This window comes from Pelophylax lessonae (genome assembly GCF_965119305.1).
Source record: "Pelophylax lessonae genome assembly, chromosome: 1".
In the NCBI taxonomy this organism is placed as follows: Eukaryota; Metazoa; Chordata; class Amphibia; order Anura; family Ranidae; genus Pelophylax; species Pelophylax lessonae.
In genome coordinates this window covers 614,250,260-614,264,688 of record NC_138768.1, presented here as the reverse complement: position 1 = coordinate 614,264,688, position 14,429 = coordinate 614,250,260, and the positions used below count along the sequence as shown (strand labels likewise).

The 14,429-nt window shown below is 41.0% G+C and overlaps 1 protein-coding gene across 1 annotated transcript in view; it reads left to right on the top strand.

The window, feature by feature from the left end:
* Window positions 1–14,429, top strand: part of ENPEP (glutamyl aminopeptidase) — a 96,433-nt gene that overhangs the window by 17,944 nt on the left and 64,060 nt on the right. Inside the window, exons 3-6 of the mRNA XM_082243343.1 lie at window positions 1,999–2,130; window positions 2,292–2,412; window positions 8,385–8,539; window positions 12,587–12,700. Of these exons, the coding sequence (XP_082099469.1) occupies window positions 1,999–2,130; window positions 2,292–2,412; window positions 8,385–8,539; window positions 12,587–12,700 (522 nt within the window). The remainder of the gene's footprint in view (window positions 1–1,998; window positions 2,131–2,291; window positions 2,413–8,384; window positions 8,540–12,586; window positions 12,701–14,429) is intronic.

Below are 14,429 nucleotides of genomic sequence, written 5' to 3'. Positions count from 1 at the left end.
TTCCAGCACATCCTAAATATTCTCAATGGGGTTAAGTTCTGGACTCTGTGGTGGCCAATCCATGTGTGAAAATGATGTCTCATGCTCCCTGAACCACTCTTTCACAATTTGAGCCCGATGAATACTGGCATTGTCATGTTGGAATATGCCGCTGCCATCAGGGAAGGAAAAATCCATTGATGGAATAACCTGGTCATTCAGTATATTCAGGTAGTCAGCTGACCTCATTCTTTGGGCACATGCAGTAACTATCCAATTGGATAGTTACTGCATGCTTAGTTTAGTTAGTTGCTTAGTTAAATCAAGGTGGCAACTTTTTTTTTTGGGCTGGGCAATATATCTTTATGAAAGTCTTTTGGCTCCATCTCACTTCTGAACAGATAACTTGTCATAGCTTTGAGTTTTTGCATCTCCATCCTCAGGTTACCCAGTCACATTCTAGAAGTTTTAAAAAGATAAATAAAATAACTAAGAAGCTTGCCACTTGTCTCTAAACATGTATTATTATTAGTACTCCAACTAACTTTACATTGTTGGGCTGAGAACGTATGGGACAACCCTTATAGATTTGTAGGTGGTCTTTGATTGACTCAGTTCAGTTAGTAAATCTTAAAGTCTTCTTGCAGTGATTCTATTATACAGTGTAATTTACAGCAGCAGAGATAGCAAGATTTAAGCATAGTTCAGATGTAAAGAGCTGTATAAAAGCGAAAAAGCAGGCATTAATGAATAAAATGTCTATAGCCATAATGCCAACCCTTAAAGTTTAGGTAACCCCAAACTCTATGTTTCTGTCTGTTTGGCATATTAACTTGGTTAAACAAACTGTTTTTGGAAACTTTTTCTAAGTTTCCTATTTAGCGATCCTGTCTGTAACACTTGGGGGTTGGTTTACTAAAGGCAAAAAGGGCTATTTACTTTTCAAGGGAATTGGACCCAGAGCTTAGTAAATGGGGTATAATTTCACTTTGCAAAGAATACCCAATCATACAAGGAAAAAAAAAAAACAGGATTTTTGTTTACACATGATTGGATGAAAGAAGGCAGCTGAGGTTTACTGTCACTCACTAAGCTCTGGGTCCAGTTTCCTTGCAGAGTGCAACTTCCCTTAAACAGCCTATTCATCTTAAGTAAATCAACCATTTTCTGTTGGAGGCTGACAACACTGTCTCTGCCTTCCAATTAGCAGCAGAGTCATCAGCTTGCCTCATTAAACTGCCTATATGTCGGCCATGATCAGCAACCCAGTGGCCAACTGAAAGAGTGCGCATTGCACTGGAATAGCATTACCAGCCTCCAACAAGAAGGTTGGTATTGGCAGGCTCTTTAGGTAACAGTCTTTGCAAAAAAATAATTTGCTTAGAAAACATGTACAGTATACAATAAGAAATGATGCCAAACATAATGAAAAATAGATTTTGGGTTTACATACACTTTGATGGGCACCTACACTGAAAAATGTATAGGCTGTCATAGCGGATCATCTTCTAAAAATGCTAGTTGTCTGCCAATTTCACCTAGTCAATATCAGCTGAGTAACTGACCTGGAAAAACAAAATGCAGCAAGAGTAGTCAGAACTGTTGGGATCTAGTTTCTCCATATGTTTTTAAAATTGCTGGATTAGCATGAATGCCTCATAGCTTGCATTTCTAGTAGAGGCCATCAATGCACACATACAGTACATATTTCCCCCTTCCTTATTTAATAGTTTGCTGAAATTTATATTACTGTATGTTTTCCCCATTTAGTTCCTTTGACATTTTAACCTCTTCTATCTCCATTGGCACTTAATTTACTTCCTATTTCTACAAAATTATTCAGAATTAAAAAAAATATTTTTTTTAATAATGAAATTTAGTAAATCTATGTCTCCAAGAGAAGAGATAAAGATTCTGTTTACAGTAATTCTGCTATATTCATATGAGACACAGTTAATACATTTGTTGGTTCAATACTCTAATATTAAAACAGCTATATTAAATTGTTTTTTCACTTAGACCTCTACTAACTTAGAAAATGGGTGGCATAAAACGGTGTTCCAGAAGTCAGTCCCTATGAGTACATATTTGGTTGCCTTTGCTGTCCACCAGTTCACATTTGAGGAACGATTTTCAAAAAGAGGAATCCCTGTAAGTATTCTAGATCCTGTAATGACCTTGTACACAGCATGCTTGATATATGGGCTGATCAAAAACAGAGTTACACGGCAGTTTGAATTTGTTGTATTTCTCAAGCTACAGTTTTTTTTCTTTTTTGTTTTTTTGCATTAATATTTTTGTTTTAATTTTAGCTAAGAATCTATGTGCAGCCAAATCAAAAACAAACAGCGGTGTATGCTGCAGAGACTACAAAAATTGTATTTGACTACTTTGAACAATACTTTGATATGGACTATTCTCTACCCAAACTGGGTATGTATGAAAATTATGTCTTGAAATATGTCTTGAAATATATTCAGGGAACTTAACCTCCCTGCTTAGTGCTTTGGATTTATATTTTAGTTCAGTATTTCAAGTCTAAATATATGCTGCACTATCTAATTCAGATATATAGTGTCAGAATGAAGTGCAAATAAACAACATCATATACTCAACATCAATTGTGTGAGACTGTGTATATATATATATATATATATATATATATATATATATATATATATATATATATATATATAAAGTAAAAATAGTAAATAGTAAATATTTTATTATAACTTTTCATGTGACAACACTGAAGGAATGGTAATTTTCTACAATGTAAAGTAGTGAGTGTACAGCTTGTATTAAAGTGTACATTTTCTGTTCCCTCAAACTAACTCAACACACAGCCATTATTGTCTAAACCGCTGGCAACAAAAAAGAGTACACCCCTAAGTGAACATGTCCAAATTGGGCCCAAAGTGTCAATATTTTGTGTGGCCACCATTATTTTCCAGCACTGCCTTAACCCTCTTGCGCATGGAGTTTGCCAGAGCTTCCCAGGTTGCCAGTGGAGTCCTCTTCCCCTCCTCCATGACGACATCACGGAGCTGGTGGATGTTAGATACCTTTCGCTTCTCCATCTTCCGTTTGAGGATGCCCCACAGATGCTCAATAGGGTTTAGGTCTGGAGACATACTTGGCCAGTCCATCACCTTTACCCTCAGATTCTTTAGCAAGGCAGTAGTCATCTTGGAGGTGTGTTTGGGGTCGTTATCATGTTGGAATACTGCCCTGCGGCCCAGTCCCTGAAGGGAGGGGATCATGCTCTGCTTCAGTATGTCACAGTACATGTTGGCATTCATGGTTCCCTCAATGAATTGTAGCTCCCCAGTGTCCGCAGCACTCATGCAGCCCCAGACCATGACACTCCCACCACCATGCTTGACTGTAGGCAAGACACACTTATCTTTGTACTTCTCACCTGGTTGCCGCCACACACGCTTGACACCATCTGAACCAAATAAGTTTATCTTGGTCTCATCAGACCACAGAGCATGGTTCCAGTAATCCATGTCCTTAGTCTGCTTGTCTTCAGCAAACTGTTTGCTGGCTTTCTTGTGCATCATCTTTAGATTTGCTTCCTTCTGGGACGACAGCCATGCAGACCAATTTGATGCAGTGTGCAGTGTATAGTCTAAACACTGACAGGCTGACCCCCCCCCCACCCCCACCCCTTCAACCTCTGCAGCAATGCTGGCAGCACTCATATGTCTATTTCCCAAAGACAAACTCTGGATATGACGCTGAGCACGTGCACTCAATTTCTTTGGTCGACCATGGTGAGGTCTGTTCTGAGTGGAACCTGTCCTGTTAAATAGCTGTATAGTCTTGGCCACCGTGCAGCAGCTCAGTTTCAGGGTCTTGGCAATCTTCTTATAGCCTAGGCCATCTTTATGTAGAGCAACAATTCTTTTTTTTCAGATCCTCAGACAGTCCTTTGCCATGAGGTGCCATGTGCAACTTCCGGTGACCAGTATGAGAGCGATAACACCAAATTCAACACACCTGCTCCATATTCACACCTGAGACCTTGTAACACGAACGAATCACATGACCCCGGGGAGGGAAAATGGCTAATTGGGTCCAATTTGGACATTTTCACTTAGGGATGTACTCACTTTTGTTGCCAGCGGCTTAGACATTAATGGCTGTGTGTTGAGTTTTTTTGAGGGAACAGCAAATTTACACTGTTATACAAGCTGTACACTCACTACTTTACATTGTAGCAAAGTCTAATTTCTTCAGTGTTGTCACATAAAAAGATATAAAAACATATTTACATAAATGTTAGGGGTCTCTCTCTCTCTCGTAAAGGTGCTAAAGTGAATCGTCAGTGACCAGATTCAATGCTCCACCACCCAGAGCACACCATAGCAGCTTACCAGAGATTAAGACCCCGAGTTATAGGAGGTCTGACACCCAAGCACTCTAACTGTAACACAGCTTCTCACCACTCCAACTTAAGACACCATAATGGATAAAGTAGAGGAACTCTGTAGTGAAATATATATTGTAAACCATTTATTTATAACAGAAAGGTACTCACATGAAAAACAGGGGCACAATGTCGGTTGTGGCTAAACACGTCGGGGGGGAGCTTAGTGGTGATATTACGCTCGATTGAGCGGTGGTTGCTTGTTACATTGATGTGCTGCTTCTTATAAGTAATGTTCTTTCTATGCTCCAGCCACTACCCTGAGATGAGGAATAATTCTCCTATGTTTTGGGATATTTGCTGGAATGATTCATGTGAATACATTCTCTTTTGAGAAGGATTTACTGAGATATGCACTGAATAAAAAGAAGGCTTTTTGATCGCTTATGTCTCATTCTGACCATACCATGTATGATTTTACAATCCCTAAATTAAAACTTTTTTGTAAGTTATTCAAACACGTTAATGCTTCTCCAAAAACTAGCCCTAAACCTTGTACTGATCCTTTTTCAGCAGCAGTAATAAACAAACTGCAGATTTTACTAAAGTTGCATAAAGACTTTCACTATAAGTGGAAGCCATCCATATACCTCCTGAAACCTGGCTGAAAAACTCCCAGAGATGGTTCCCCCTGTCCTGCCTTGTTGCTAGTACATGGCTAGGAAACCCCCAGCTTTTGCCACCATTACAGGAGCAATCTCTTAAACCCCTGCACATGTGAGATTCACTAACTCCTTCATTTCAGAATCGCTGAGCTCAGAGCCAATGTGACAAGGAAAAGCGAGCACATGCAAGGGTGTTTGAATTGATGAAAGGGCTTGCTCTTGGGGGTGAGAATGGTTGGGACAGACTTAGAAACAGCCTAACAGCAAGAAAGGATAGAGGGACACCGTTTATAGGAGTTTTTTTGGACAGGCTTAAGGAGGGACATAAATGGCCTACACCTATAGCAAGGGAATATTTTAACTTAAAAGCTGTACATTTATTTTATCTACAGGAGCCCCTTATCTGCATAGGCAGATTTTGGAAAATGTGAACTAACTCTTTAAGTCTATCTATGGCCCAATCCAGAAATGAAAAATAAATCGCCCATGTGTATGTCGTTATTTAAAAACTGCCATCATAACAGAAAAAGAGTCTGCAGCAATAGCAAGGAGAGTTATCATTTTTCACATGTGACAAATTTGTTGTAGAGAAACACTGTACCTTGAAGTAGATTTGTCTAATGTGGCAAAACAATGGGGGGAATTCAATGAAGAAATGACATTTTTTTTGGCGCTATGGCCCTTTAAAATGGCCTGCGCCTAATTGAAAAATGTATTTATATTTAATAGTGCCACTTTTAGAAAGTAGTGCTAATAATGCACCAAATTAAAAAAACAAATGCCTCTAGTTCATAGATAATAAAACGGGGGGTAGTTAAGATCTACTAGGACTTTAAAATTCTGTTTTGATCACAAGTTATGGTGAATGAAAGATTAAAGTCGTTGACACCAATAGCCTTTACTGAAAACAAGATATATGTAATGCTATCAACAGCAGTTAAACTATGCATATGGATGCTGTAATGAAATGTACTATGTACTGCTGTATGGTTAGTGTTACTTACCTGTCTGATTTTTTTTTTATAATCTTAGAAATGTATGCAATTTTGTCCTGCGAAACATGTTGGAGTTGAAGAATTGTATGCTAGACCCCCTTTGTTATCAACTGGGACCTCATACAAAATACTGGCATATTCTGCAATTGTACTGTGTTTTGAAACAATATCATGTCTGACATTCAATTTAAATCCTTCATTTTTTTAGTCCCGGTTCACACTACCGCGACTTGTCAGGCGACCTGTCAGCCTGACAAGTCGCGTTCCGTTCAGTGCTACGGGAACCGTTCTAATAGGAGCGACTCAAGTCGCTCCGACTTAGAAAATAGTTCCCGTACTACTTCAGGGCGACATCGGAGCGATTTGCATTGACTTCAATTATGTGAAGTCCGTGCAAGTCGCGCCGAAGTCGCGGTGCACGCAACTTCACAGGTCGCCCCCGAAGTTGCGCTGCAGTAGTGTGAACGGACACTTAACGTTTTGTATAAAAATAAAAAAGAATAAAAAAAATGATTTTCTCTCTAATTTGGTGTGGTACCTATAAAGTCCTAGTAGCTCTTCGTGGTTGGGAATTGACAATTTTTAGTGTCTTATAATAGAGGATGTGGTACCAGTAAAACCTCAGAACAAGTTAAGACTCGTCTGTTGAGATCTCCTTCCCATTTTCTCTAATTCTGGCATAATTAAGATCTACTCTTTACTTGGCATACAGAGACACAAAGAGTGCCTATCCCTGTCCACAGTGTAGCAGAGTGGCATATTCACCGCTGTTACTCCCTACTTGTCACTGATTGTTAAGGGCGCTGTCAGCTTCACAGCCAAAAGCCTCCTAACAGCCAATGATGCTGCAGTGGGTGGAATCTGAAGGGAAAGCTAAGACACTAGTTCCTCATCAGGTCTGCTCTCACCTTGTAATTGACAGCAGTGGCTATTTACTGGCTAAGGATCCACCCATTGCCGGCTGTCAGTCACAAGGGGAGTGGATCTGATGGGGAACTAGTGTCTGTAAATCCCCATCAGGCCATGCTCCCCCAGTATTAAACTAGCTAGCTGCCATAGCCCCAGTATCTTTTTTTCAGTTAGGCGGTCAGCTTTCAGATAAAAGTGGTCCCAGGTCCCAGGTGGCGGATTTGCCATGGGATCACTTTTAGAGGTGGCGGGAGAGGTGGCGGAAGAGGTGCCCCCCCCCCCAACCACGGCGGAAGAGGTGCCCCCCCCCCCCCAACCACTCCTGACGCTTCTCGGTCATCTCCGAGCTTACCGGAGCCGATCTGATCCATCAGATGCTTGGGCAGGAAACCGAGTGAGGGCAAGGTAGCCCCCACTCGGCTCTATGCCCTTGGAGGACCAGAGCGACGTCTGACATCACTTCTGCCTCTCAGGCTTGAAGAGTTTTTTTTTTCTTAAAGTCAAAATGTCCTTTTTTGTATGTTTTTAAAGAAAAATGAGAGACCCGGGGTCTTTTTGACCCCAGATCTGTCAAGAAAAGGACCTGTCATGCTTATTTCTAATACAAGGGGGAAAAAATGAAAGGGACAGTGTAAAAATAAAAAGTAAAATAAATAGGAAAAAAAAAAAAAATGTAAAGTGCCCAATTTCTGTAAACTTGTACGCAGAAGCAAACGCATATGTTAATGATGTTCAAACCACACATGTGAGGTATCACTGCGATCCTTAAAGTGAGAGCAATAATTCTAGTGCAAAACCTCCTCTGTAACTCTAAACAGTTACCCTGTAAAAAATGTTAAAGCATCACCTATGGAGATTTTTAAACACCATAGTTTGTCGCCATTCCATGGGCATGCACACTTTTAAAGCATGACATGTTAGGTATCTATTTACTTGGCGTAAAACCATCTTTCACATTGTTTTTTTTTTTATTAATTAAAGTGTATTTTTCCCAAAGATAATTGTGACCGCTGCTCAAATACAGTGTTACAAACTATTGCAACGACTGCCATTTTATTCTCTAGGGTCTCTGCTACAAAAAAAATATATAATGTTTGGGGGTTCTAAGTAATTGTCTAGCAAAAAATAATGATTTTTACTTGTAAACAACCAATGTCAGAAAAAGCCAGAGTCAGCAAGTGGTTAATGAGGGATCTTATCAGTAGACAGTGGGATTGCTATGACTCCTAAAAAGTCTGCTTCATCATATAGCATATACTAACATAATGGTAAGAAGTTTCCAGAGAACGGTCTAATTTTGCTTTATTATGCAGTTTGAGTACTGTTACAGTTATTACTATCATTTTTATCTCTTTTGTTTAGTTGTATCTTTGTAGGATCAGACAAAAAGTTGTCATATCTATGAGCAGCCTAGCCTGTATTACAAATGGTAATGGAAATGTGCTTTTTTTCTTAATCTAGACCAAATAGCAATTCCAGATTTTGGAACTGGAGCTATGGAAAACTGGGGATTGGTCACTTACAGAGAGACTAACCTGCTTTATGACCCCAATGAATCAGCAACAATCAATAAACAGCGGGTGGCAGCTGTTATAGCTCATGAGCTAGTACATCAGGTATGGCTATATATGAAGTTTTTAAAAGCTTAGGCCATCCATAACTAATAAGTTAGATGCTGAATGGTTTAATTCTAAACTGATTTCCTAGCCACGCAATGGGGTTGATTTACTAAAACTGGGGGGTGCAAAATCTGGTGCAACTCTGCATAGAAACCAATCAGCTTCGAGATTATTTTGACAAGGCTTAATTGAACAAGCTGAAGTTAGAAGCTGATTGGCTACCATGCAGAGCTGCACCAAATTTTGCACTCTCCAGTTTTAGTAAATAAATCCCAGTATCTCAAGTTGTGAACTCTGGCAAAACTTTGAGGATATTGTCTATTTTAGATGCATAGTACAGGCAGATTAGGCAACATCATGGAGAATACATGAGGCTAATTGCTGTTTGGGTAGAGGGGTGGGACTCTGTGGTGGAAATGGCGTGGATGGTTTGAGAGCTGGAAACTCCATTAACCTTTAGGTCCATTGAGTATCCCAAAAATATAAGAAGCTAAATGTCCCAACTCAGCACTTTGCACTTACAGATGACTCTTTATTCACATTCTCCAATACACAGTAGAGGCACCAATCATCTATTTATGACCCTAATGTCTTTGTAAAGCAGAACTGTCATTGGTTGTACATACTGTCACATAGAGGATGTCTAAGTACCCTTGTGACAATAATAAAATTACATAAAAAGTAAAGTTAAAAAAAGTAAAAATGACACTATATTGTCAAAAGTATTGGGACACCTGCCTTTACACGCACATGAACTTTAATGGCATCCCAGTCTTAGTCATTAGGGTTCAACTCTTCTAGGAAGGCTGTGCACAAGGTTTAGGAGCGTGTCTATGGGAATGTTTGACCATTCTTCCAGAAGCACATTTATGAGGTCAGGCACTGATGTTGAACGTGAAGGCCTGACTCACAGTCTCTGCTCTAATTCATCCAAAAGGTGTTCTATCCGGCTGAGGTCAGGACTCTGTGCAGGCCAGTCAAGTTCCTCCACCCCAAACTTGCTTATCCATGTCTTTATGGACCCCGATTGTGCACTGGTCCAAATCAATTGGTGGAGGGGAGATTATGGTGTGGGGTTGTTTTTCAGGGGATGGGCTTGGCCCCTTAGTTCCAATGAAATTAACTCTTAAGGCGTCAGCATAGCAAGACATTTTGTACAATTTCATGCTTCAAACTTTGTGGGAACAGTTTGGGGATAGCCCCTACCTGTTCTAATATGACTGCGCTCCAGCGCACAAAGCAAGGTCCATAAAGACATGGATGAGCGAGTTTAGGGTGGAGGAACTTGACTGGCCTGCACAGAGTACTGACCTCAACCCGATACCTTACCTTTGGGATGAATTGGAGCGGAGATTGCGAGCCAGGCCTTCTCGTCCAACATCAGTACCTGACCTCACAAATGCACTTCTGGAAAAATGGTCAAACACTCCCATAGACACACTCCTAAACCTTGTGGACAGCCTTCCCAGAAGAGTTGAAGCTGTTATAGCTGCAAAGGGTGGGCCTACTCAATGTTGAACCCTACAGACTAAGACTGGGATGCCATTAAAGTTCATGTGCGTGTAAAGGCAGGTGTCCCAACACTTTTGACAACATAGTGTATATACACACATTTTTTCTATAAACACATGCACAGCACATCTGCATGTGCATAATGCACACTTTTGTACAACTAAAATTCACAGACGTACAAATGACCCCTATTGCACTAAATATATTAGATATCCCCATCCACTTTAGAGGTTTAGAAATAATTGTATACTAAACAAATGAAGTCCTTTTCTTTTAGTGTAAGGTGTTTGTTTATAGTTTTGGGTATCTTCCGTTTAAAGTGGTTGTAAACCTTTACATATACCTAGTGAAGTGACTCTTGGTGTCAAGGAAAACCTAATAGAAGTGATTCATGCCGATAGCGGAGGAATGAAGCAGCAGCCAGAAATGACACTTCGAGCCGGTCCACACTAGCGCGACTTGTCAGGCGACTTGTCAGCCTGACAAGTTGCGCTCCCTCGCGGTCCATTGACCGCTACAGGACCTGTTCTAATAGGAGGGACACAAGTCGCTCCGACTTAGAAAAAGGGTCCTGTACTACTTCGGGGCGACCTCGGAGCGCATAGACTTCCATTATGCAAGTCGCTCCGAAGTCGTGGTGCATGGTAATGCACAAGTCGCCCCCGAAGTAGTAAGGAGTCGTGTCACCATAGTGTGAACCGAGCCTTAGTGCTCTGGATTGAGACAAGTACGCACTATGGAGGGATATGCTTTGCTCATATTTCATGTCTGAGGTTAACAACCACTTTAAATTTTTTTCACAAAAACACTCTTTTATATTTAGAATTTTTATATAATACAAAGTGCAGCACTCTGTGAAAAATGAATAAGTTGATACATTGATACCAATATATTAAAGGAACTTATTAAAGGAATCACATCTATCAGTGGCGTAGCATGGGTTGTCAGCACCCGGGGCAAGGCAAGTAATTTGCGCCCCCTAACCCGCGGGATTTTAGCACTCGAGTCTCTTCCACTAGATTAGTTTAAGAAACCCTTACACCCTAAGCACATGTATTGTTTGTTATGAAAATACTGATGTAATTACTAATTAAAGTAAAATGCATCTAAATACAAGTTTGAATGACCAGCGTGCCCTCTTTCAATGCAGAATGACCAGCGTGTCCCCTTTCAATGCAGAGAGACCAGCGTGCTTCTCCTCAGTTCCCCGCATCTCCTCGAGTCCTCCCGCCTCCTCCTCAGCCAATGGCATGCGTTCGCATTTCGGCCAATCAGGAAGCAGGTCTGGGACCCGCTTCTTGATTGGCCAGGATGATCTGTGTGACAATAGCAAATTTTCATTCGCTATTGTGACACAATGGGTGGGCTCGGGGCACAGGGTCCACCCTTTTTTGAAGCCTATTAGAGCCTCTGGCTCTAATCAGGTGATAAAAAAAAAACACTCTGTGACAGCGCCAGGCTGCTGACTTACTTGCTGCGAAATTGACTGAGCAGTGAGGATAGGCAGCATAGGCGGGGCCTGGCTTGCAACGCCACCCCACCCTACACCAATGGACAGGTGAGGCACAGTCCAGCCCCACCCGACCCGCCATTTTCAGCCATAGGGCGGCCACACTGGACATCTCCCAGCCTAAAGATGGAGGCAGCCGCAGACAGTGTGTGAACTGTGTATGTCAGAGTCAGACAGACAGAGTGACACTGCAGATGCGCCCCCCCCCCAGATGTTGCGCCCGGTGCGGCCCGCCCCCCCCCTGCACCCCCCACGCTACGCCACTGACATCTATATCCCTTTCCTGTGGGTGCTGGCTCCTCACTTGGTTTATACTATAGGTTTTGCACAACTTCTGAGGATTCACAGTTCACTAGCTGGACTCTCTATGATACTTACTTTCCTGTATTATTTCACTTTATTGCTTATTATATTGATTTTTTTGCATTTTTTATCAGTTTAGGAGATTGTATGCACAAAGTTCCTTTAATATATTGGTATCAATGTATCAACTTATTCATTTTTCACATAGTGCTGCACTTTGTATTATAATTTATCTGTAACAATTTTATGTTAGTTGTGGTGTTAGCTGCTACTCTTTAGGTATTTGTTAGGGCAGCTGTATTCATTTTTTTATATTCAAAATTCGTTTTTTTTAGACCATCTTGTGTTTATGTGACTATGATAATGAATATGATGACAAGAATGATTTTAGTGTATTCCTGATTTAATTTTGAGAAACATTTGCACAGTTCCTTTTATTCAAAACTTCGAGAAACCCGCATAGCCAGGATTCTATGTTTGTACAAGCACGCTTTCCTTGGAGTAAATAAACTGCTACATATGTATACCTCTTATTTTTGTATTAGGTATTTCTTAGAAAACAAATTATTTAGCTTACAGCTGTTTTATATTGTGCATGTTTTTTCTCTTCATCTCTGGCACTGAGCAAGCATCTTTCTAAGCATGTTTATTTTTTTTGGGGGGGGAGAAGAGACCGGAGGGAATGTTTATAAAGGTTCCTAATGTGTTTGTATTTTTAGTGGTTTGGAAACATAGTCACAATGGACTGGTGGGACGACCTGTGGCTTAACGAAGGCTTTGCCAGCTTCTTTGAATATTCAGGCGTGAATTCAACTGAACCCTCATGGAACATGGTGAGCTTGACTTTAGAAGAGAAGAAGGCTTTGTTATATACAGTTCTGCAACATTCTATAAAGAAATGCGTACATTTGATTTTCTGTCTTTAGGGCGGGTTCATACCAGATGCAGTCCAGTGCATTTTTAATCTGCATCAAAAATGCATGGACAGGGTTTTCCATTTCTTCCAATGGCCCACATGCAGTCAACAAAAATAGAACCTGATGATTTTTTTCTGTATGAAATGCACTAAAAACCCACCAGAACGCATGTAAACACATGCCCTGGAAAACATGTAAACGCATCAAAAATGCACTGGAATGCACATTGTCTTGGATTTTTTATGTTTCAAAATGAAAACGGGGGGGGGGGGGGGGGGGAACGTACTTGAACGCATTGAAAATACATTATAAACGTGTGAAAGTGCGTAAACAAAAAGAAATCTGGAATATGAAAAGAAAAAAACAATATTTTTCACTTTCTGCTATACAACATTCCCCCCAAAAAATTAATTAAAAACCTAATTTTTTCATCCTTTTAGGCCAATTTGTATTCTGCTAAATATTTTTGGTAAAAAAAATCCCAATATGCGTATTTTGATTGGTTTGCGCAAAAGTTATTGCGTCTACAAACAAGGAGAAAGATTTAGGTCATTTTTATTTATTTTATTTTTTTACTAGTAATGGCGGCGATCTGCAATTTTTAGTGGGACTGTGACACTGCGGCGGATAGAACCTAACTGACATTTTTGACACTTTTGGGGAGACCATTGGCATTACTACAGTAATCAGTGCTTAAAAATATGCACTGTTACTGTAATAATGACACTGGCAGGGAAGGGGTTATCCCAGGGGTGATCAAAGGGTTAAGTGTGAGCCTAGGGGGATGTGTATGGGGGATGGACTGTGAAATGAACACAGAGACCTATATTAGGAGGATCACAGGCGCTGTGTTGATTCCAGAGAGAAGAACAGTCAGCTGTGTTTACAACAGCAGACCATCGTTCTCTCTCAGCAGGGAGCGATCACGGGTGTCCGGCGGCAATCTCAGCCAGCGGCCCCATGGATCGGCATCCCCGCTGTCTAGTTGAGGCCGGCGCGCGCTTCCCCCAGGAGTGCTCCTGCGAGCCACTGTACAGGTGCAGTATATCCGTGGCGGGTGGTCAGCAAGTGGTTAAAGAAAACCTTCACTCGAAGATTAAAGTGGCACCACTTATCCAACTCCCCACCCCCATCCAAAACACTTCTGAAGTTTTTTTTTGACAATTCTCACCTAGGCAAGAAGGATGCTGCTTTTACCGCCCCCCCCCCCCCCCCCCCCACACACACACACACACACACACACACAGCCTCCTGGGATGTGGGACATGTCATGGCTGGAGGACCCCTCTCACTGCACCATTCCATCCCGCAATGAGGAGCAGGCTGTGATTCCTCAGGAAATCACTGTCAGCTCTCGAATCCAAGATGGTGGTGCCGGTAACCCTCAGAGGTGAGCAGAACAGTCTGTAGGAACACAGTGCTAGACTCCAGAGGCAGATAAGTACCAGATTTTTTAAAAGTCAGCAGCTACAGTATTTTTTTTTTTTTAAAAAAGGGTCACGTTTCTCTTTGAGAACATCTTTATACCTGAAAAGATAGTACAGGGCATTTTCAGTAACCATTTTTTTAAATCAGCTAAATACATTCCAAATGCATCCAAATAAAAGGTAGTCAAAGCTTTACAGTTTGTTTTATTTATAAAGCA